At 45.5% G+C, this 23143-nt stretch overlaps 1 protein-coding gene across 1 annotated transcript in view; it reads right to left on the reverse strand.

Moving 5' to 3' along the window:
• The window catches only part of dnah9l (dynein, axonemal, heavy polypeptide 9 like), a 563466-nt gene that overhangs the window by 327479 nt on the left and 212844 nt on the right, over window positions 1-23143 (reverse strand). The window contains exon 41 of the mRNA XM_068036275.1: window positions 20890-21022. Coding sequence (XP_067892376.1) covers window positions 20890-21022 — 133 coding nt within the window. The remainder of the gene's footprint in view (window positions 1-20889; window positions 21023-23143) is intronic.

Below are 23143 nucleotides of genomic sequence, written 5' to 3' on the forward strand. Positions count from 1 at the left end.
TACTGTTCAGGACTCAGCAGTCACTCCAGATTGAGGGAGAGCAGTTGTGCAGTGCTGCTGGCCTTAAAAGCTTTCTCCTGGTGTCCTGGCCAACAATTATTTTTCAAACACCATCACCAAAAGCAGATTGCTGTTTGTGGGGCCTTGATGTGTGCAAATTGGCAACCAGATATTCCTACTTTACAGCAGAGACGGCACTTCAAAAGTACTTAGTTGACTGTAAAGTGCTTTGGGATGTCCACAGGTAATGAAAGGTGATATATAAATGCATTTTCTTTCTTTCTTTAACTCCTTGTTTAGCTATCTTTGATCTGGTGGTCAGGAGGGATAGGATGAGTGATTGGTGCTATGATGGCAACCCTGGACCAACCCTGGTTCAATGAAGAGTGCAAGAGGGCATGCCAGGAGTAGCACCAGGCATACCTCAAAATGAGGTGTCAATCTGCTGAAGCTACAAGCCAGGACTACTTGCATGCCAAACTGTGTTAGCAGCATGTGATAGACAGAGCTAAGCGATCGCATAACCAACGGATCAGATCTAAGCTCTGCAGTCCTGCCACATCCAGTCGTCAATGATGGAGGACAATTTAACAACTAACTGGAGGAAGTGGCTCCACAAATATCCCCATCCTCAAGTAAAAGCAAAATACTGCAGATGCTGGAAATCTGAAATAAAAACAAGAAATGCTGGAAATACTCAGCAGATCTGGCAGCATCTGTGGAGAGAGAAGCAGAGTTAACGTTTCAGGTCAGTGACCCTTCTCCAGTTCTGAAGAAGGGTCACTGACCTGAAACGTTAACTCTGCTTCTCTCTCCACAGATGCTGCCAGACCTGCTGAGTATTTCCAGCATTTCTTGTTTTTATCCCCATCCTCAAATATGGGGGAGCGCAGCACATCAGTGCAAAAGATAAGGCTGAAGCATTTGCAACAATCTTCAGCCAGAAGTGCCGAGTGGATGATCCATCTCAGCCTCTTCCTGAAGTCCCCAGCATCACAGATGCCAGTCTTCAGCCAATTCGATTCATTCCGCGTGATATCAAACAACTGAAGGCATTGGATACTGCAAAGGCTATGGGCCCTGACAACATTCCAGCAATAGCACTGAAGGCCTGTGCTCCAGAACTAGCTGCACCCCTAGCCAAGCTATTCCAGTACAGCTACAACACTGGCATCTACCCGGCAAGGTGGAAAATTGCCCAGATATGTTCTGTACATAAAAAACAGGGCAAGTCCAACCCAGCCAGTTACCGCCCGATCAGTCTACTCTCAATCATCAGTAAAGTGATGGAAGGTGTCGTCAACAGTGCTATCAAGCAGCACTAGCTTAGCAATAACCTGCTCAATGACGCTTAATTCGGATTCCACCAGGGCCACTCAGCTCCTGACCTCATTACAGCCTTGGTTCAAACATGAACAAAAGAGCTGAACTCAAGAGGTGAGGTGAGAGGACTGCCCTTGACATCAAGGCAGCATTTGACTGAGTATGGCATCAAGGAGCCCTAGCAAAACAGGAGTCAATGGGAATCAGAGGGAAAACTCTCTGCTGGTTGGTATCATACCCAACACAAAGGAAGATGGTTGTGGTTGTTGGAGGTCAATCATCTGAGCTCCAAGACATCACTGCAGGAGTTCCTCAGGGTAGTGTCCTAGGCCCAACCATCTTCAGCTGCTTCATCAATGACTTTCCTTCAATCATAAGGTCAGAAGTGGGGATGTTCGCTGATGATTGCACAATGTTCAGCACCATTTGCAACTCCTCAGATACTGAAGAAGTCCGTGTAGAAATGCAGCATGATCTAGACAATATCCAGGCTTAGGCTGAGAAGTGGTAAGTAACATTTGCACCACACAAGTGTCAGGCAATGACTTTCTCCAACAAGAAAGAATCTAACCATCTCCCCTTGATATTCAAGGCATTATGATCACTGAATCCCCCACTAGCAACATCTTGGGGGTTACCATTGACCAGAAACTGAACTAGAGTAGCCATATAAATACTGTGACTGCAGGTCAGCAGGTCAGAGGCTGGGAATTCTGTGGTGAGTAACTCGCCTCTTGACTCCCCAAAGCCTGTCCACCATCTACAAGGCACAAGTCAGGAGTGTGAGGCAATATTCTGCATTTGCCTGGATGGGTGCAGCTCCAACAACACTCAAGAAGCTTGACACCATCCAGGACAAAGCAGCCCGCTTGATTGGCACCCCATCCACAAACATTCACTCCCTCCACCACCGACGCACAGTGGCAGCCGTGTGTACCATGTACAAGATGCACTGCAGCAATGCACCAAGGCTCCTTAGTCAGCACCTTCCAAACCTTTGACCTCTACCACTTAGAAGGACAAGGGCAGCAGATGCATGGGAACACCACTACCTGCAAGCTCCCCTCCAAGCCTCACACCATCCTGACTTGGAACTATATCACCGTTCCTTCACTGTCGCTGGGTCAAAATCCTGGAACTCCCTTCTTAACAGCACTGTGGGTGTGCCAACCCCATATGGACTGCGGCGGTTCAAGAAGGCAGCTCACCACCACCTTCTCAATGGCAATTAGGGATGGGTTCCTCCCACAAGCCAAAAGACTTGCAGGTTGATAGGTAAATTGGCCATTATAAATTGTCACTAGTATAGGTAGGTGGTAGGGAAATATAGGGACAGGTGGGGATGATTGTTGGGAATATGGGATTAGTGTAGGTTTAGTATAAAATGGGTGGTTGATGTTCGGCGCAGACTCGGTGGGCCGAAGGGCCTGTTTCAGTGCTGTATCTCTAATCTAAAAAAAATGCTGGCCTAGCCAGTGATGCCCACATCCCATGAATGAATAAAAAAAATGTAAGGGTAGGACCAGATTCACTGAGGCTTGTGAGTTCTTCCTCAGGCATATCAAAAGGAAAGAGGAATGGTTTCCTGAAGTATGGACAGAATTTTGTACAGGTAGTGTAAGTCCTGACACCGGACTAGGAAGGCAAGGGGAACCCCCGGCTGTTTTAATCTGTTACAACCAGGTGAGAAAGATGTCTAGGGGTCCCTCTCAGCCTTCACCGGTTCTTACCGTAACAGTGTTTTATTTTTAAACACACCGTGTTTTTAGCACCCCCTTGGTGAATCCTTTTTCACCGCTTTCCAAATGTAAGGCAAAGAAATCAATATAAACAGGTTTTCTTAGGTTTGAAGAAAAGAAAGATTAAATTTATTAAACATCAACTCTAATTCGGTTAATGCCTCTGGATACACGACGCACCCACGCTAGCGATACACACGTGCAAATAAAGACAGAAAAGAGCATATGAATAAATAAAGTGAAAAGTTTGAGGCAACATCTGATGAATTTTTGTTACGGTTCTTCGAGCTCACTGTAGAGGCCTTGATTGCTTTTTGTTGGGGCCAAAATTCTTCTTAAACCTTGTTCGCTGTAGGAGACTTTTCTCTCTTGGGGTTCATGTGTCTTCAGTGGATTCAGAGACTTGTGAGAAAGAGATGGCAGCAGACAGGAGAGACCTTCTCAGTCCAGGAGCAAACAGACACTCTGAGTTCAAACTGTTTGTACCATTCAGAAAAACCAGGTTGCCAAGCAGACTAGTCACGTGACCAGCTGGTCTGACCACGTCTGTTTGTGGATTTGGCTATCCCAGCAGTCATCCTGAAATATGAGCACTGTCACCTTCAATGTCTGGTGCTCCAAGTCCATTGTGGGTTAAATTGGATAAGGGAAGTAACCTTTCTTGTCCCTATGGGTATGCAAATGTCCTCCATCATGTTTGACGGCCCTTGTAACAGGCCTTCTCTTCCCAGCAACAATTTGAAATTTAATGTCCATATGGCGAAATTAATACGCCTCATTCTTGGCAGGTGGGGGCCCAGCATGACAAAAGGCATTCGGGCAATTAACTGCCCAGTTCTGGGATCCCTGTCCCTTTCAGGACGGGGGATCCTGTCTCTCACAGCTGCTGGTCAATCAGAGGGTCAGCAGTTCAGCAGTCCCAGCAGTAGCACCAGGAGTGGTGGCCACTGCTGGGGTTGCAGGTAGGCCCAGCACCATGAGCAGCACTGGAGCAATGGACTGGAAGTAAGTGAGGTAGACTAGCCGGGGCCAGTTAGGCAGGCTCCAGCAATCTGGGTGGGTGGATGGCCATTGAGGGCAGGGTATGTGCTAGTGTGGGGGTGGCCTTTACCACTGAGGCTCTCCGAAGGCTACAGATTGCCCACCGAGGAGCCCCCCCTGCCCCCAACAACCAGCCCACAGGGAGGCTGCCTGCCTTTACTGGGTGGCCTCCCCACGTGGCGGAGGTCCCACCCGCCGCTGGTTAAATGCCTCTGAGCAGGAAGGCTGTCCTCAGCCTCCTGCACCCCGAACATAATTGGGGGGGAGTTGGGAAGATGACGGGCACTCCACCCCCTCCGCCTGCTCCAGAGGGAGGTATTGACTTCTGCCCATGGAGTTTATATCTAGCTCACAGTAAGAGTGACATAAAGGTTTCATGATCAAGCTTGATGACAATTAATATGGAATGAAATAGGAAGAGAAGCAGAAGTTTTCATGGACCCAGAACAGCCCATAGCATCCTCCTGTCCCAGCTGTGACACCCTCGATGACCTCTCCCCAAAATCTGAAGCTTTCATTCTCAAGGGGGGCTGGGGTGTGAGGAGTAAGAGGTTTGGTGCTGAGCCTCGAGAAGGTGGTGGTGATTCACCTTGAACAGCTGCAGTCTCACAGACCTAATTGGAAGAGAGTTCCAGGAGTTTGACCCAGAAATATTGCAGGAACGGCAATACATTACAAGTCAGGAAGATAGTGCGATTTGACAGTAGGCATCATGGGGTTGGGAGTGCTGTTGAAGTAACCTTGGCGAGTTCCTGCAGTGCCTTATGTATGATACACACTGCAGCCACACTTTGCTGGTGGTGGAGGGAGTAAATGTTTAAAGCGGTGAATTGGGTGCCAACAAGTGGGTTGCTTTGTTCTGGCTGATGTTGAGCTTCTTGACAGTTGTTGGAGTGGCACTGATCCAGGTTAGTGAGAGTATTCCATCACACTCTTGACTTGTGCCTTTTAAATGGTGGAAAGGTTTTAGAGAGTCAGGAGGTGAGTCACTTGCTGCAGAATACCCAGCCTCTGAACAACTCTTGTAGCCACAACACTTTTGTCGCTATTCAGTTAAGTTTCTGGTCAATGGTGACCCCAGAATGTTGATGGTGGGGGATTCAGTGAAAGGAATGTCGCTGAATGTCAATGGGATAAGTGGTTAGACTCTCTCTTATTGGAGATGGTCATTGCCTGGCACTTGTGTGGTGTAAATGCTACTTGCCACTTAACAGCTCAAGCCTGAATGTTGTCCAGGTCTTGCAGTATGTGGGCAATGACTGCTTTAGTATCTGAGGAGTTGCAAATGGAACTGAACACTGTAAATCATCAATGGACATCCCCACTTCTGACCTCCTGTTAGTTGTTTAATCATCCACCAAAAGGGTGAAAGGTTATCGGGGGGTAGGTGGTAATGTGGAGAAATCTGTTCAGCTATGAACTGATTGAATGACGGAGCAGGCTCAAGGGGCCGAGTGGCCTACTCCTGCTCCGAATTCATATGTTCGTATGTACCATTCATTAATGGATACGGCAGGACTGCAGAGCTTCAATCTGATCTGTTGGTTACAGGATCGCTTATCTCTGTTTGTTGCTGCTTCCACTGTTTGACATGCATGAAGTCCTGTAGCGTTGCTTCACCAGGTTGGCACCTCATTTTCCGATACACCTGATGCTGCTCCTGGCATGCTCTTCTGCACTCCTCATTGAACCAGAGTTGATCATCTGGCTTGATGGTAATGGTAGAGTGAGGGATATGCCAGGCCATAAACTTATAGATTGTGCTGGATTGTAATTCTGTTGCTGCTGATTGCTCACAGTGCTTCATGATACCTAGTTTTGAGCTGTTACATCTGTTCTGAATCTACTTCATTCAGCATGGCGCTACAGTTGACAGTCCTATGGCCATGCTGCTACAGGATTTATCTGGTGTTCTGAACCTATGCCTAGAAAAAGAATGCAAAAAGTGAGAATTTCCCTTTGTTGTCACAGCCTACACTAAAACCGAGGTTGCCTTGGAAGGAGTTCAGCATATGTTCACCAATGAGACCAGAGCTTCAAGGGTTAGATTATGAGGAGAGATTACATAAACTAGGCTTGTATTCCCTGGAATATTGAAGGTTAAGGGGTGATTTGATTGAGGCTTTTAGAATTTGGAAAGGAATTACTGGAATAGAGAGAGAAAGTTGTTTGTATGTTTGTTTGGTATACTGCGATCTGAATATGCTTAGTTAGTCTAACTTAGAGAGAGTCCTTAGTCTGGAATAATTAGAAGATTAATTTTTATTATATTATGACTATCTGCAGCTTCACACCAGTCTGCGTGACTCCTCCAAAGCCGCTTTGTATCTATCTTCAAATCTCTCTCACATGTGATCTCTTACATCATCATGGTGGGAGGTATTCTTTACACTCTCTCAACATTAACCCTTTCAGACCCTTATACTACAAAAGTTGGTGGGGCAGTCTAGGCCAACAACAATTTATATTTATATAGCATCTTTAATGCAATAAAACATCCCAAGGTGCTTCACAGGAGCATTAGAACACAAAATATGACATCGAGCCACAAAACCTTAGTCAAAGAGGTAGGTTCTAAGGCATGTCTTAAAGGAGCAAAGCAAGGTAGAGATGGGGAGGTGTAGGGAGGGAATTCCAGGGTTTAGGGCCTAGGTAACTGATGATGTGGCCACTAATGGTAGAGCGATTAAAATCAGGGATGCTCAAGAAGCCAGAATTAGAGGTGCGCAGATATCTCAGAGGGTTGTGGGGCTGGAGGAGATTTCAGAGATAGGGAGGGGCGAGGCCATGGAGGGACTTGAAAATAAGGATGAGAATTTTAAAATCAAGACATTGTTTGACTGGGAACCAATGTAGGTCGCACAGGAGTAATAGATGAACGGGACTTGGTGTAAGTTAAGACACAGGCAGCAGAGTTTTGGATGACCTCAGGTTTATGAAGGATAGAATGTGGGATACCAGCCAGGACTGCATTGGAATAGTCAAATCTGGAGGTAAAGAACAAAGAACAAAGAAAATTACAGCACAGGAACAGGCCCTTCGGCCCTCCAAGCCTGCGCCGATCCAGATCCTCTATCTAAACATGTCGCCTATTTTCTAAGGGTCTGTATCTCTTTGCTTCCTGCCCATTCATGTATCTGTCTAGATACATCTTAAAAGACGCTATCGTGCCTGCGTCTACCACCTCCACTGGCAACGCGTTCCAGGCACCCACCACCCTCTGCGTAAAGAACTTTCCACGCATATCCCCCCTAAACTTTTCCCCTCTCACTTTGAACTCGTGACCCCTAGTAATTGAATCCCCCACTCTGGGGAAAAAGCTTCTTGCTATCCACCCTGTCTATACCTCTCATGATTTTGTACACCTCAATCAGGTCCCCCCTCAACCTCCATCTTTCTAATGAAAATAATCCTAATCTACTCAACCTCTCTTCATAGCTAGCTCCCTCCATACCAGGCAACATCCTGGTGAACCTCCTCTGCACCCTCTCCAAAGCATCCACATCCTTTTGGTAATGTGGCGACCAGAACTGCACGCAGTATTCCAAATGTGGCTGAACCAAAGTCTTATACAACTGTAACATGACCTGCCAACCCTTGTACTCAATACCCCGTCCGATGAAGGAAAGCATGCCGTATGCCTTCTTGACCACTCTATTGACCTGCGTTGCCACCTTCAGGGAACAATGGACCTGAACACCCAAATCTCTCTGTACATCAATTTTCCCCAGGACTTTTCCATTTACTGTATAGTTCACTCTTGAATTGGATCTTCCAAAATGCATCACCTCGCATTTGCCCTGATTGAACTCCATTTGCCATTTCTCTGCCCAACTCTCCAATCTATCTATATTCTGCTGTATTCTCTGACAGCCCCCTTCACTATCTGCTACTCCACCAATCTTAGTGTCGTCTGCAAACTTGCTAATCAGACCACCTATACTTTCCTCCAAATCATTTATGTATATCACAAACAACAGTGGTCCCAGCACGGATCCCTGTGGAACACCACTGGTCACACGTCTCCATTTTGAGAAACTCCCTTCCACTGCTACTCTCTGTCTCCTGTTGCCCAGCCAGTTCTTTATCCATCTAGCTAGTACACCCTGGACCCCATGCGACTTCACTTTCTCCATCAGCCTACCATGGGGAACCTTATCAAACGCCTTACTGAAGTCCATGTATATGACATCTACAGCCCTTCCCTCATCAATGAACTTTGTCACTTCCTCAAAGAATTCTATTAAGTTGGTAAGACATGACCTTCCCTGCACAAAACCATGTTGCCTATCACTGATAAGCCCATTTTCTTCCAAATGGGAATAGATCCTATCCCTCAGTATCTTTTCCAGCAGCTTCCCTACCACTGACGTCAGGCTCACCAGTCTATAATTACCTGGATTATCCCTGCTACCCTTCTTAAACAAGGGGACAACATTAGCAATTCTCCAGTCCTCCAGGACCTCACCCGTTTTTAAGGATGCTGCAAAGATATCTGTTAAGGCCCCAGCTATTTCCTCTCTCGCTTCCCTCAGTAACCTGGGATAGATCCCATCCAGACCTGGGGACTTGTCCACCTTAATGCCTTTTAGAATACCCAACACTTCCTCCCTCCTTATGCCGACTTGACCTCGAGTAATCAAACATCTATCCCTAACCTCAACATCCGTCATGTCCCTCTCCTCGGTGAATACCGATGCAAAGTACTCGTTTAGAATCTCACCCATTTTCTCTGACTCCACGCATAACTTTCCTCCTTTGTCCTTGAGTGGGCCAATCCTTTCTCTAGTTACCCTCTTGCTCCTTATATATGAATAAAAGGCTTTGGGATTTTCCTTAACCCTGTTTGCTAAAGATATTTCATGACCCCTTTTAGCCCTCTTAATTCCTCGTTTCAGATTGGTCCTACATTCCCGATATTCTTTCAAAGATTCGTCTTTCTTCAGCCTCCTAGACCTTATGTATGCTTCCTTTTTCCTCTTAGCCCGTCTCACAATTTCACCTGTCATCCATAGTTCTCTAATCTTGCCATTTCTATCCCTCATTTTCACAGGAACATGTCTCTCCTGCACGCTAATCAACCTCTTTTTAAAAGCCTCCCACATATCAAATGTGGATTTACCTTCAAACAGCTGCTCCCAATCTACATTCCCCAGCTCCTGCCGAATTTTGGTATAGTTGGCCTTCCCCCAATTTAGCACTCTTCCTTTAGGACCACTCTCGTCTTTGTCCATGAGTATTCTAAAACTTACGGAATTGTGATCACTATTCCCAAAGTTGTCCCCTACTGAAACTTCAACCACCTGGCCGGGCTCATTCCCCAACACCAGGTCCAGTATGGCCCCTTCCCGAGTTGGACTATTTACATACTGCTCTAGAAAACCCTCCTGGATGCTCCTTACAAATTCTGCTCCATCTAGACCTCTAACACTAAGTGAATCCCAGTCAATGTTGGGAAAATGAAAATCTCCTATCACCACCACCCTGTTGCTCCTACATCTTTCCATAATCTGTTTACATATTTGTACCTCTATCTCACGCTCACTGTTGGGAGGCCTGTAGTACAGCCCCAACATTGTTACCGCACCCTTCCTATTTCTGAGTTCTGCCCATATTGCCTCACTGCTCGAGTCCTCCATAGTGCCCTCCTTCAGCACAGCTGTGATATCCTCTTTGACCAGTAATGCAACTCCTCCACCCCTTTTACCTCCTTCTCTATCCCGCCTGAAGCATCGATATCCTGGGATACTTAGTTGCCAATCATGCCCTTCCCTCAACCAAGTCTCAGTAAGAGCAATAACATCATACTCCCAGGTACTAATCCAAGCCCTAAGTTCATCTGCCTTACCTACTACACTTCTTGCATTAAAACAAATGCACCTCAGACCACCAGTCCCTTTGCGTTCATCATCTGCTCCCTGTCTACTCTTTCCTTTAGTAACAAAGGCATGAATGAGGGACGTAACCTTAAAGTCAGAGCCAGTCCATTCAGGAAAGAACTTGGGAAAAACTTCTCCATGCAAAGGGTGGTATAGGTGTGGAACTGCCTCCCAAATAAAGCAGTAGATGCTAGCTTAATTAATAATTTTAATTCTGAGATTCATAGATTTTTGCTGGCTATTAAGGGATATGAAGCCAAGGCTTCAGATCAGCCATGATCTCATTGAATGATGGAACAGTCTCAAGGGGCTTAATGGCCTGCTCCTGTTCTATACACAAATAATGTTTTTGGCCATCTTTCAGCACTTTTCACTATTAACTGTTTTGTGAAATCATTGCAATCAACTGTTTGATATGTCGAAAAGGGCAAGGTAAAAGCGGAGCCCTGAAAAAGGTAAGGCTGAAAGTGGAACACTGAAAAGGGCGAGGATGAGAGTGGAGCTCTGAAAAGGGCGAGGACAAGAGTGGAGCTCTGAAAAGGGTGTGGATGAGAGTGGAGCTTTGAAAAGGGTGAGGACAAGAGTGGAGCTCTGAAAAGGGTGAGGACGAGCGTGGAGCTCTGAAAAGGGTGAGGAGGAGAGTGGAGCTCTGAAAAGGGCGAGGACGAGAGTGGAGCTCTGAGAAGGGCAGTCTGTGAGCCAGCGAGCGGCACAAGAGGAAAAAAAATTACAAAGTGACGTCACAGCAGAAGGAGGGGCGGCGGGGTGAGTTACAGGTAAATATTTAATTTAACATACCGATAACTTAAACTAGTTCAATTAATCAGTTTAAAAACTAAAAAAAGCTCAGTTGCTGCGATACATCGACTCTAATTAACTAAAAATATACAACAAGGGTTGGAAATGCTGGTGATATGCAGTAACTACAACCTCTGTGAGTTTGTGGTGATGCTGAACAACCACATCTTTAGGCATGTCTGCAGCTCAAGGAACTTCAGCTCAGAGTTGTTGAGCTGGTGTCTGAGGTGCAGACATTGTGGGGCATCAGGAAGGTTTAAGAGCCACCTGGACACTCTGATCTAGGAGGTGGTAACACACCTTAGGTTAGGCAGTGGTACAGGTCTGGTTAGTGGTCAGGGGCAGGAGGGTATGATTGCAATCAGATGGGTAGGGGGACCCCAGGTGGAGTGCTGGAAGAGCCTTGGCCTTTGCCCTTATCCTCAAGAAGGCTCTTGCTGCCTGTATGAATGAGGGAAAAGTCTGCAGGTTGGATGAGAAAACTGGCCCTGGCACCGTGATACAGGAGACCATTCAAATAGGGGAAGTGGAAAAGAATGTAGTAGTGGTAGGGGACAGTATAGTCATGGGAATAGATAGACTGCGAGTACCGAAGTTTGTGTTGCCTGCCCGGGACTGCCAGGGTTGAAGATATCTTCTCACAGCTGGAAAAGAACTTGTAGTAGGATGGGAAGGATCCAGTTGTCATGGTCCACATAGAAAGCAACAACATAGGTAGAACTAGGACTGAGGCTCTGCTGAGAGAGTTTGAGGAGCTAGGGTCGAAATTAAAATGCCGAAACTCACAGGTAATAATGTGTGGTTTTTTATCTGAGCTACATGCAAATTGGCATAGGGATAAACAGATAAAAAGGTTAAATGCTTGGCTGAAAGAGTGTTATGGATGTCTGCAGTTTCAATTCACAGGGCACTTGCACTACTACTGGGGAAAGAGGGAGCCGTTCCATTGGGATGGGCTCCGCTTGAACCAGGCTGGGTCCAGTGGCCTGGTGGTAGATAGGGCTTCAAACTAACAAAGTGGATAGTGGGAGGACTCAGGAAAGGATAAACTCAAAAGCAGTTATGAGAAAATGTCAAGGTTGTACATCAGGAAAAAACAGAAATTTAGTTAAAGCTAAAGGCACTATATTTGAATGCATGAAGTGTTTGCAACAATATAGTTGAACTAATACAACAGATAGAAATTAATGGGTTTGATCTAATAGCCATTATGGAGACGTAGTTGCAGAGTGACCAAGGTTGGGAACTAAATATTCCAGAATACGTGACTGTTAGAAGGGATTGGCAAAATGTAAGTTGAGGAGAGAAGCCCTGATAATAAAGGATAGGATAAAGACAGTAGAGAGAAAGGACCTTAGCTTGGAAAATCAAGATGTAGAATCAGTTTGGGTGGAACTAAGAAACAACAAGGGGCAGAAAACACTAGTGGTGCCCTAAGAGTTGTGTGGGACTGAAGTTTGTGCCTACGGCAGGGGTCGAGATGCCGGGTCAGAAAGCCGGGGGCAACAACACCTTGGCCATTCGGGGGATCCCCCGCAGCATTTTCTGGCACTCAGACAATTAACTACCCGGCACCAGGGCTCCCGTCCCATTAAAAGATGAGATCCCACCTCCAAAAGCTGCTGACCAATCAGAGGGCCGGCATCTGTTCAGTCTCAGCAGCAACACTGGGAGCAGATAGCCTAGACCAGCCAGCATGGAGCTGGCCCTGGAATCAAGGTAAGCTTGTAGGGGTTGCTGGGTGCAGAAAGACAGGTCCCGTGAGGGTTGGGGTGATGGTTGGTCATGAGGGCGGGGGGAGGCTTCCTGAAAAGGTGGCTCTATGGGCCACAGGGTGCCCGATCAGGAGGGCCAAACCCCTCACCCCGAACCCACAAGAAGGCTGCAAGATTTTACTGAGTGACCTTCTCACATGGCGAAGGGCTCCCCCCGCCCCCCCCCCCCCCCCACCAACCCACCGCTGGTAAAATACCAGGGGGGATGGAAGAGACCCTTACGTTGTTCCCCTTAATTGGCCAGTTAAGGGCCTCAATTGGCCTCTGGGCAGGAATACCATCCTTAACCCTCCCCGCCACTGGTAAAATTCCATGGTGTCAGAGACTCTACCCCTACCTTCCCTTGCCATTTTATGTCCCCCATCCCTGCCGCCTCCCAGCCTGTCCCCAGAGGGCTGGTGAGATCCGACCTGTAGTGTCGGAAAAGGTATAATTCAAGAAATTAGAGGTGTATGTAACAAGATTAATACTGTGATAATAGGGAACTGTAATCTCCATATCGATTTTGCAAACAAAATCTATAATTTCTTTTTTATTCATTCATGGGATGTGGCAAGGCCAGCACTTATTGCTCATCCCTAACTGCCCTTGGGAAAGTGGCGAAGAGTCGCCTTCTTGAACCTCTGCAGTCCATGTGGTGTAGGTACACCCACACTGCTGTTAGGGATTTGACGCAGCGAGTGAAGGAATGGCAATATAGCTCCACGTCAGGATGGTGTGTAGCTTGGACGGGATCTTGCAGATGGTGGTGTTCCCATGTGTCTGTTGCCCTTGTCCTTGTAGGTGATAGAGTCACGGGTTTGGAACATGCTTTCGAAGGAGCCTTGGTATATTGCTGTACTGCATCTTGTATATGGCACACTGCTGCCACTGTGCACCGGTGGTGGAGGGAGTGAATGTTTAAGGTGGTGGATGGGTTGCCGATCAAGCAGGTTGCTTTCTCTTGGATGGTGTTGAGCTTCTTGAGTCCCAGAGTCATAGAGTTATACAGCAAAGAAAGAGGCCCTTCAGCCCATCGTGTCTGCGCTGGCCATAAACTATTCGAATCCCACTTTCCAGCACTTAGCCCGTAGCCTTGTTTGAGCCACACTCATCCAGGCAAGGGGAGAGTATTCCATTCCATCACATTCCTGATTTGTGCCTTGTAGCTGGTGGACAGGATTTTGGGGAGTCAGGGGGTGAGTTACTCACCACAGAATTCCCAGTATCTAACCTGCTCTTGCAGCCACAGTATTTATATGGCTGGTCCAGTTAATTTTCTAGTCAATGTTAACCCCTAGGATGCTGTGTGGACGATGCATTCATGGAATGCATTCAAGGTAGTTTTCTAGATTAGTATGGTCAAATAACCAATAGGGAACAGACTATTTTAGATTTGATGTTGTGCAATGAGACAGGGTTAATTAATAACCTTGTAGTAAAGGAGCCTCTGGGGAAAGAGTGATCATAATATGATGAATTTTATATTGAGTTTGAGAGTGATTTAGTTAAGATTGAAACTAGAGTCTTAAATCTGAACAAAGCGAACTGTAGGTATTATGGGTAAGTTGACTAAGGTAGATTGGGAAACAAGACAGGTGAAAAGATATGATGGTAGATAAACAATGGCAAACATTTAAATAATTAATTTATAATTTGCAACAGTTATATATTTCTTTAAAGAATGAACACCCAACAGGCAAAGTGGTCTAACAAGAAGTTAAAGGTAGTACTAGATTAAAGAAAGCAGCTTCTAATGTGTCCAAAAAGGGTAGTAACACTGATCGGAAGGATTTTAGAATTCAGCAAAGGATGACCAAGAAATTGATAAAGAAAGAGAAAATAGGATACAAGAGTAAACTAGCAAGAGGCATAAAAACAGATTTTAAAAGTTTCTATAGGCACATAAAAAGGTAGATATTAGTGAAAGTAAAAGTGGCTCCCTTTCAGGCAGAGACAGGAAAAATTATAATAGGTAATAAGGAAATAGCAGAGATACTAAACAATATTTTGTATCTGTCTTCATGATAGATGACACAAATAACATTCCAGAAATAGTGGGAAGCCAAGGATCTAGAAAGAATGAGGAACAAAAGGAAATTAGTATTAGTAAAGAAATAGTACTGGAAAAACTAATGGGACCAAATGCCAACAATCCACTGGACCCGATGGCCTACATCATAGGGTTTTAAAAGAGGCGGCTACAGAAATGGTGGATACATTGATTTTTGATCTTCCAGAATTCCCTAGTTTCTAGAATGGTCTCCATGGATTGGAGATAGCAAATATAACTCCACTATTCGAGAAATGAGGGAAAGAAAACAGGGAACCAGAGGCCAGTTAGAAAGACATCAGTAGTGGAGAAAATGCTTGAATCTATTATTAGGAACGTGATATTAGGACATTCAGAAAATCATAGCATGTTTGCACAGAGTCAACACGGATTTATATTGACAAATCTATTAGAATTTTTTGAAGTTCTAATGAGAAGAATGGATAAGGGAGAACCATTCTAGAATGTAGTGCGTTCTAATTTTCAAAAATTATTCAATAAGGTGCCACACATACGGTTATCACACAAAATTAGGACTCATGGGATTGAAGATTGTTTAATGGACAGAAAACAGAGAGTAGGAATAAACAATCACTTTACCAGCCTGATTTCTTTTGCAGCCTCTTTATGTCCACCTCATAGCTTACTTTCTCACCTAGATTTGTATCAACAGCAAGCTTGGGTACATTACACTTGGTCCTCTCATCTAAGTCATTAATGTAGATTGTAAATAGTTGACGCCCAAGCATTGGTCTTAGCAGTACCCAACTAGTTACAGCCTGCCAACCCGTAAATAACCTGTTTAATCCTACTCTCTGTTCTCTGACCATTAACCAATCCTTACACCATGCTAATATATTGCCCCCAATCCCATGAGTCCCAGTTTTGTGTGTGTGACACCTTATCGATGTCTTTTGAAAATTCAAATTCACGACACCCACTGGTTCCTCTTTAGCTACCCTGCTAATTACAACATTAAAACCCTCTAATAGATTTGTTAAACACAATTTCCTTTCATAAATCCATGTTGACCCCGCCCAATTATGATTTTTTAAGTGCCCTGTTATCACAACCCTAATAATAGATTCTAGCGTTTTCCTTATTACTGATGTCAGGCTAACTGTCTTCCTCCTTTCTTGGATAGTGGGGTTACAACTGCTGCCTTCCAATGTATGGGGACTATTCCATAATCTAGGGAATTTGGAGGATCAAAACCAATACATCCATTATCGCTGTACCTACCTCATTTAAAACCCTAGGATGTAGGCCATCAGGTCCAGTAGATTTGTCAGCTTTTAATTCCATGAATACCTCCAGTACTATTTCTTTACTAATACTAATTTCTTTAACTTTCTCATTCGTACTAGACCCTTGGCTCACCACTATTTACAGAATGTATTTTGTGTCTTCTACCATGAAGACAGATACAAAGGGCAGCATCTTTAGGTCCCCATGAGGATGGGAACAGTGGCAGGTGGACGCTAAAAATAGCATTGCCAGCCGGCATGCCAGTTTTACATCATTGTTCCTGCCGCTGGCGATTTTCCTCAAGACAGGGGAAGGCAGGCCCTGGAAACCTGCCTGATTTGGGAATGAGGCCAATTAATCCTGTTAACTAGCTCATTGTTGGCTCGCTAAGGGCCTGTTTGGGAGTTTGGTGCGGCCACATGGGTTGCACGCTGGATCAGGGGCAGACCAGGTGCATGGAGATAGCAACACAGCGGGGAGCCAGTCCATGATATTACGTGGGCCCATAAAAGGAAGCACGACTGAGAGGGGCACTCAGCCATTGGCACATTGGTGCCATCAGGTGTTTAGAGTTTGCGGGGAAAGTGGTCTGTACGCGCTTAGGCAGTGCAGGGTCATCAACCTCCTGGCATCGTGGGGGCAAAAGAGGAGGGGGTTTGCCTTCCAGACATTATTGTGAGTGCAACTGAGCACAAGTAAGGCAACAGCTGGTGCTGGGATTACAGTTCACAGGCATGAGGAGGGCAGAGGAGAGGGAAGAGGGGCAGGAAGGCAACAGAGGCCATACCCTCAGCATAGGGTGTACCGCCAAAGACGGAACTACGTGAACATGTCAGAGAACCAGTGCCGCAGGAGTACCTGTCCGGGCAAATGGTCACTGAGATTTGTGCCCTCTTTGTGGAAGACCTCACACCACTGCTCGCTATGCCCTGCCAGTAGCCATCAACATCACTGTGGCTTTGAACTTCTTCACCTCTGGCTCCTTCCAAGGATCAGCTGTGAATCTTGGTAGCATCTTGCAAGGAGCAGCACACCATTGCATCTCACAGGTCACTGATGCCCTTTTTGCTAGAACTAGGCAGTTCATACAATTTCAAACAGATAGGGCCCTCCAGGCACAAGTGCAGTGGAATTTGCCTCCATCACTGGATTCCCCCTTGTAGCTATCAAGGCACCCAGCGACCAGCCAGTGAGATTCATCAACAGGAAGGGCTTCCACTCCCTCAACATCCAACTGGTCTGCAACCACAACAAGAGCTTCCTCCATGCATGTGCTCGCTTTTCTGGCAGCTGCCATGACTCCTTCATCCTTTGGTGGTGCAGGGTGCCGCAACTCTTTGTTGCACCCTCCAAACCTTGTGGATGGATTCTAGAGGACAAGGGTTATCCCTCGAACAGATGGCCACTCACTCCTTTGTGACCCCGCGACAGAGCCACAGAGGCACTATAACCGCAGCCATCTTCTTACAAGGACCACCATCGAGCAGACCTTCAGGCGTTTGAAGATGCAGTTCTGATGCCTGGACTGGTTGAGTGGCGCACTGCAAGGGTCTCGCGCATTGTGGTGGCCTGCTGCACTCTCCATAACATGGCCCACCAGAGAGGTGTGGGCCTTGAAGAGGGTGAGGCTCTGGAATGACGCAACTCATTGAAGGGAGAGGAGGAGCAGGAGGTGGAAGAGGAAGAGGATTAGGAGCAGGAAGATGCAGAACACCAAGGTGACCCAGCTGCCCAAGGAAGTGGCCAGACCTGGCACAGGACTTGAGGGTCTTGTCAGGATGCCGTCAACATCAGGGATCATCTGATCCAGGCACATTTCAGAAGAGCCCTTCTAACCCAGGAGGACAGCATGGTCTGGAAGTCACTCTAAGCTGTCTGTGAGAGCACTTCCATTGAAGATGCAGCCTGGAGTAGATCCACTCTTACTGCAAGAAATGATGCACATCTATCTAGAGGTCTCACTGTACTCATTCAAAGATCTTTCTTCCTTCACCACCTCTTCCTTCTTTTCCAGTCTCGCCATTCAAGAAGTGAAGCTCATACATCTGGTGTCATGTGTCAATATTTACAATGCCTTCCGAAAGTTACAAAGTGCACATTTACAAGTGGAGCAAACCCCAGTGAACCACTCAGTCCTGTGCCCGCTAAGGTGGCCTCTGCTCTTGGCCACTTCTATGCAGTGCTTCCCTTGTGGCCTTAGATGAGGTAGAGGCAGCCTGCTCATGTGTCTCTGCTTTCAGCTGAGATGGTCATCCTCATTGTGGTGGTCCCAGTGAGGGCACCTCCAGAGGCTGCTACACCGGCATCAATACAGGAGCAGCCTCCGTCACAGGCCCTGCTGCATAAATGGTCCCTGAGTCAGAGAGGCCAAGGAGGCCGATGATGATGATGCCGCCCCATGAGGGATGGCAACCTCATCCTCCTTGGTGATTGCCTCAGCCCTTGGCTGGCACTCTGGATGGCTGGAAGGGAGCACCAGCTGGGGCGCAACTGGCATCCACTCCAAACATCTTTGCACCATCAGCACCACTGACCAGGTAATGCTACAGAGTGTTGCATGCATTCTGTGAATGTAAGTGTGCTGTTCCTGCATCCACTCCAAGTGATGCCGCATATGGCTCTTCATGAGGTTAGCTTCAATGGAGGAGCTCATGTGTTCAAAGCCCTGAGCCATGGCAGCGCACGTGAGGTGAATGGACACCCTTCATTCTCAGCCCATGACCCCACACTGCCTCAGGGAACTCTGACATGTGGGAGCACATCTGTTGCTGGTCTAGGTAGATCATCCTTTCCTGTTATTCCTGAGGTCCTGCATCTGAGTCCAGCTGACCATGGCTGTGTCTGTCCTTCATTCTCTGAGGGGGACTGCCCACAGCTGCCTCTGTCTCTCTCACCTTCTCCTGCTTACTAGTGCCATGCTCTTCAACCAGTACCACCCTATTTAAGCATGTGTGAGGATCCACTGATGTGACTGTATCTGCCTTTGTAGAGGGTGCGCCTGTGAGATGTGATGGTGCTGGCTCGGCTGTTTAGGTCTCTGGCAATGGCCCTGGTGCTATGACAGGACTCAGGCATTCCCCCCTCCACGTCAGGACCTGTGGAAGACGCAAGATGAGATCATGAGAAGTAGCCTTTGACAGCAGAAGCCTCTGCAGTGCTGAGGCTTCCCAATGCAGCTGAGTCTTTGGCACGCTGCTGGACAGGGAGGAGTGCACTCCACCCCCTTCATCTACAGAATGCAATATCTTTTCACTCTCTCCATCAGCTATGTCCATCTGTCCTACCCCAACATGTTCCTTATGATTTCCATGCCTCCCTCCTCCAGTCAGAGCCCTCTCCTTGTTTGTGTCCCCTTTTCTCCTGCAAGGACAAGAAGAAAGAGAGAAGAGGTACTTCTGGCCTCTCTGACCAATGCCAGTGGCTCATATACAAAAGAAGTTGCATGTATCGATGCTGGCAAGTCCTCAACGGCGCGAGGGCTCTGAACCTTGATGAAGGGTCAGTAAATATCCTGGGCACACATATCTCCCATGTGCAGGAGCAGCATGCACCCTCAGGCTCCTCAGCTGGTGTGTCTGTCAGATTGAATACCCAGAGGCTTGTCATCAGGATTGGGCATTGCACTCACCTTGCCAGAACCAATAAGGTCATTGAACCTTTACCTGCACTGGACCCAGTTCCTACGGATGACACTTCTGCTGACTGTCCCTGCCAGTTTTGTTTGGCTGGGTGGCCTTCTCCTACCACTCTTCCTCACAGGCTCCAGGAGAACCTCGAGTTCAGCATCAGAGAATCAAGGAGCTGCCCTGCCCCAGATCCAGGCCTCAACCTCTCCTCCTGACTCCCTGGTGATTGCATTTTTCCTTTCAAATGGCAGCAGGAGTAATGGATGCCATGATGCCTTTAAATGCGGCCCACACTTGAATAGTCCCGCCTGCATCCCGCACTCGAAGCTGCTAATTGGCCATTCAACCCACCCTCCAACCAATTAGCAGCCTGCCTCTGCAAAAATCATGGGCTGTGACTACTCACCCCCCTACCCACCCCCCACTGGGGCATGTTTGGGACCTGGAAACAGTTCTGGCATGGGTTTCCCGACCCTGGAGGGGAAATCCTGCCCAAAGTATTTGTTTAATGTCTTTACCATTTTCTTATTCCCCAATATAATTTCTTCTGTCTGTGCCTGTAAGACACCCATTTACTTTTGCTAAACTCTTCCTTTTTACATACCTATATAAACTTTTACAATTTGTTTTTATGTCTCTTGCTAGTTTAACTCTAATATTCTACTTTCTGTCTCTATCAATTTCTTGGTCATCTTTTGCTTAATTCTAAAATCCTCCCTTCCCCAGGCTTACTATTACTCTTTTTAGCAGCATTAGAAACCTCTTCCTTTAATCTAATACTATCTTTAACTTCTCTTGTCAGCCACAGATGGACCACTTTTCCTGTGGCGTTTATTCCTTAAGGAATGTATATTCATTGTTTAGCACAGCTGCAAAACCCTTTTTTTTTGGTCTTATTTAGCTTGGAATTACTTAGCTTTTAACTCATTGTAGCTGTATTTTTCTGTTTTGATGTGAAGATGTAGTAGAAGACAGGATTTCTGTAGCAGTCAAGGACAATTTCCAATGATCATCAAAAGTTTATTTTCAAAATCACACAGAAATACTTCAAATTTGAATTGATTTTCCCAACATAGCAATTTCTTTAGCAAGAATTTCCTTCACTTTATTAGGTCCCAAAGAATTGACAAGATAGTGATAAACTTGTTCTCAAGAATGCACATTTGTACGCAGTTTCTGTTGCCAATGATATTAGTTGCACCAAAACAATAAATAGTGCAAAATTTGAAATAGCCTTTCATTTTGACAGATGCACAATAAAGACGAGGATTTATTCTGAGAAGCAGAAATACTTTTACCCACTGAATAATTAGGGTAGATAATTCTCAATGGAAAGTTACATTCATCCAATGACAATTTGAGATTTAAAATATCACTATTGTCTCTGTTTTATTCAAAAGCTTAATTTTACAATTTCATTTTACTTACCATCTTTCCATTCACGTGTAGCGGGATGCAAAAATCCAAATAGCTCATCTGTGGTCACAGCCTTGGGGTTTATGTCACACCACATTGGCTTTAACTTCATGTTGGCATACGTCCGGTGAAGAGTTCTTAATATCTGTAGGCATTAGACAAGTGCAGTCATATTGTTTATAATTTTGTAGCTACAGAATACATTTCTATAGATTCTTTGGCATTGACTTATGACTTTCATTGATTCTTTATGGCCTTGGGAGACTGGTGCAGTAGTATTAGACACTGTTTCTTCACCTGGTCTCAACTCCAGCTCAGACTGATGGTCTCCTTTAACTTAAGCATCCCTCGAGTATGGGAGGTTTTGAGTTGCTTGTGCACAAGGGCCTCAAGTTCTTCCAAGCTTCAGGTCCTATCTCCATTGTTCTTCCAAAGCCCAGGTTCCCCTTCCACAGTGATGTCAAACTTTGGAATCCCCTCCATACCATGAACACATGCAATTTTCTGCCACTTCCTGACTGGGTAGGAAGTCAGCAGTGGGATTTAAATGAAGCCCATTGTTAAAGTCAGCTGTGTCTTATTCTTCTGCAGGCTGAAAATTAATTTGACTGCATATTTTGCCTTGCTGCCAATCCAGTCCAGCCAGTTTAATAATTGTTCATGAGGCATAGTACACATTTAGCAGGAAACAAAGAAATTATTGGCAAAGCATACTAATTCACAAATCTTGAGGAAACATTCTTAAATTTAGGCAGAATAAAACTGAGAGTACATATCTTAAGGAATCAAATTCTGCATATTTTAATGGCTGTTCTATACGGGATAGAATTTGTTGGATCCCTCTAAGACGAAGTAATATGCAAACAGAACATAAAAATGCACAAGACCCAAGGCTGTTAATTACAAGAAATGGTTTCTTAAAGTAATGGATGCAAAAAACAAAATGTGAGCAAGTAAGCCTGGGAAAATATTTATCTACTTATTGGTCGGCTCCATAGCGGTTGATGCAACCCTCATAACCTACTGATGATCAAGTTATTCAATGACCTCAAGAATTCAAAAAAAAATCCCATTTTTAAATTAAGTTTAAATTCTGTCCCTTTCTTGAATCTTTCCCTGCCATTTTTTGGTCTCAGTCCAGCCAATGAGTTGCATGAGAGTAGACTGGATTCACTTGTCCATCAATTTCCCCTACTTCCCTGTGGGAACTGCCTGGTTTCAGAATGGCTTCTCTTACTTGAGATGAAGAGCTCACTAATAGTAAATTGAGTATGAACTCTTGTCCTAACATTCTATAGTAGAGAGTGTTTGTGACAATTTAACATCAAAACATGTGTTTTTAAATTTTCTTATTGAAAAATCATCATGCACAAGGTAGATCTATGTACTTAAGGAACCACAGTTCTACTTGGTCTACATTCCTTTATGTCATGCTAGACCCCCCACCTGCCAAGAATGAGGCATATTAATTTTGTCATATGAACGTTGATTTTAAACTGTTGCTGGAGTGAAGAAAGGACTTGTTAAAAAAATCATCAGGATGGAAAAACATTTGCATACTAACAGACAGTGCTTGTGGAGACAAAGGGCTATTCCATGATCCATTGAACCCACAATGGACTTTGATCACCAGGTATTCTGTGTAAGAAGAGACATTCCAGGTTGACTACTAAGATGGCTGAATACACAAATGGGCGTGGGCAAACCAGCTAGTCACATGACTAACCTGCTTAGCAACCTGGATTTTCTGAATTGTACAAACAGTTTGAATTCAGATAGATTGTTTGCTCCTGGAGTGAGAAGACCCCTCCTGTCTGCTCCCATCTCTTTCTTGCAAGCCTCTGGATCCACTGATGACACATGAACTTCAAGAGAGAAAAGTCTCCTACATCGAACAAGGTTTAAGAAGAATACTGGGCCCCAACGAAAAGCAAGACCTACCTACAATCAAGGACTTTACAGCGAGTTTGAAGAACAGTAACCAAAACAATCTTCAGATATTGCCTCAAACCTTTCCACTTTCTTTCTTCTGCTCTTTTCTGCCTCGATCCGCATGTGTGTATTGCGTATGCATGCTAGTGTGTTCATGTCGCATATCCGTAGGTGCAAACCGAATAAGAGTTTAAGTTTAAAAAAGTTCAACCTTTTTTCTTTAAACCTAAGAAAACCTGTTTGGCTAAGTTTCTTTGCCTTATAATTGGAAGTTAGTGAACAAAGATTCACTAAGGGGGAGCTAAAAAAAACAGTGTGTTTAAAATTAAACCCT

The sequence above is a fragment of the Heterodontus francisci genome, chromosome 7 (assembly GCF_036365525.1).
Source record: "Heterodontus francisci isolate sHetFra1 chromosome 7, sHetFra1.hap1, whole genome shotgun sequence".
Taxonomy (NCBI): domain Eukaryota; kingdom Metazoa; phylum Chordata; class Chondrichthyes; order Heterodontiformes; family Heterodontidae; genus Heterodontus; species Heterodontus francisci.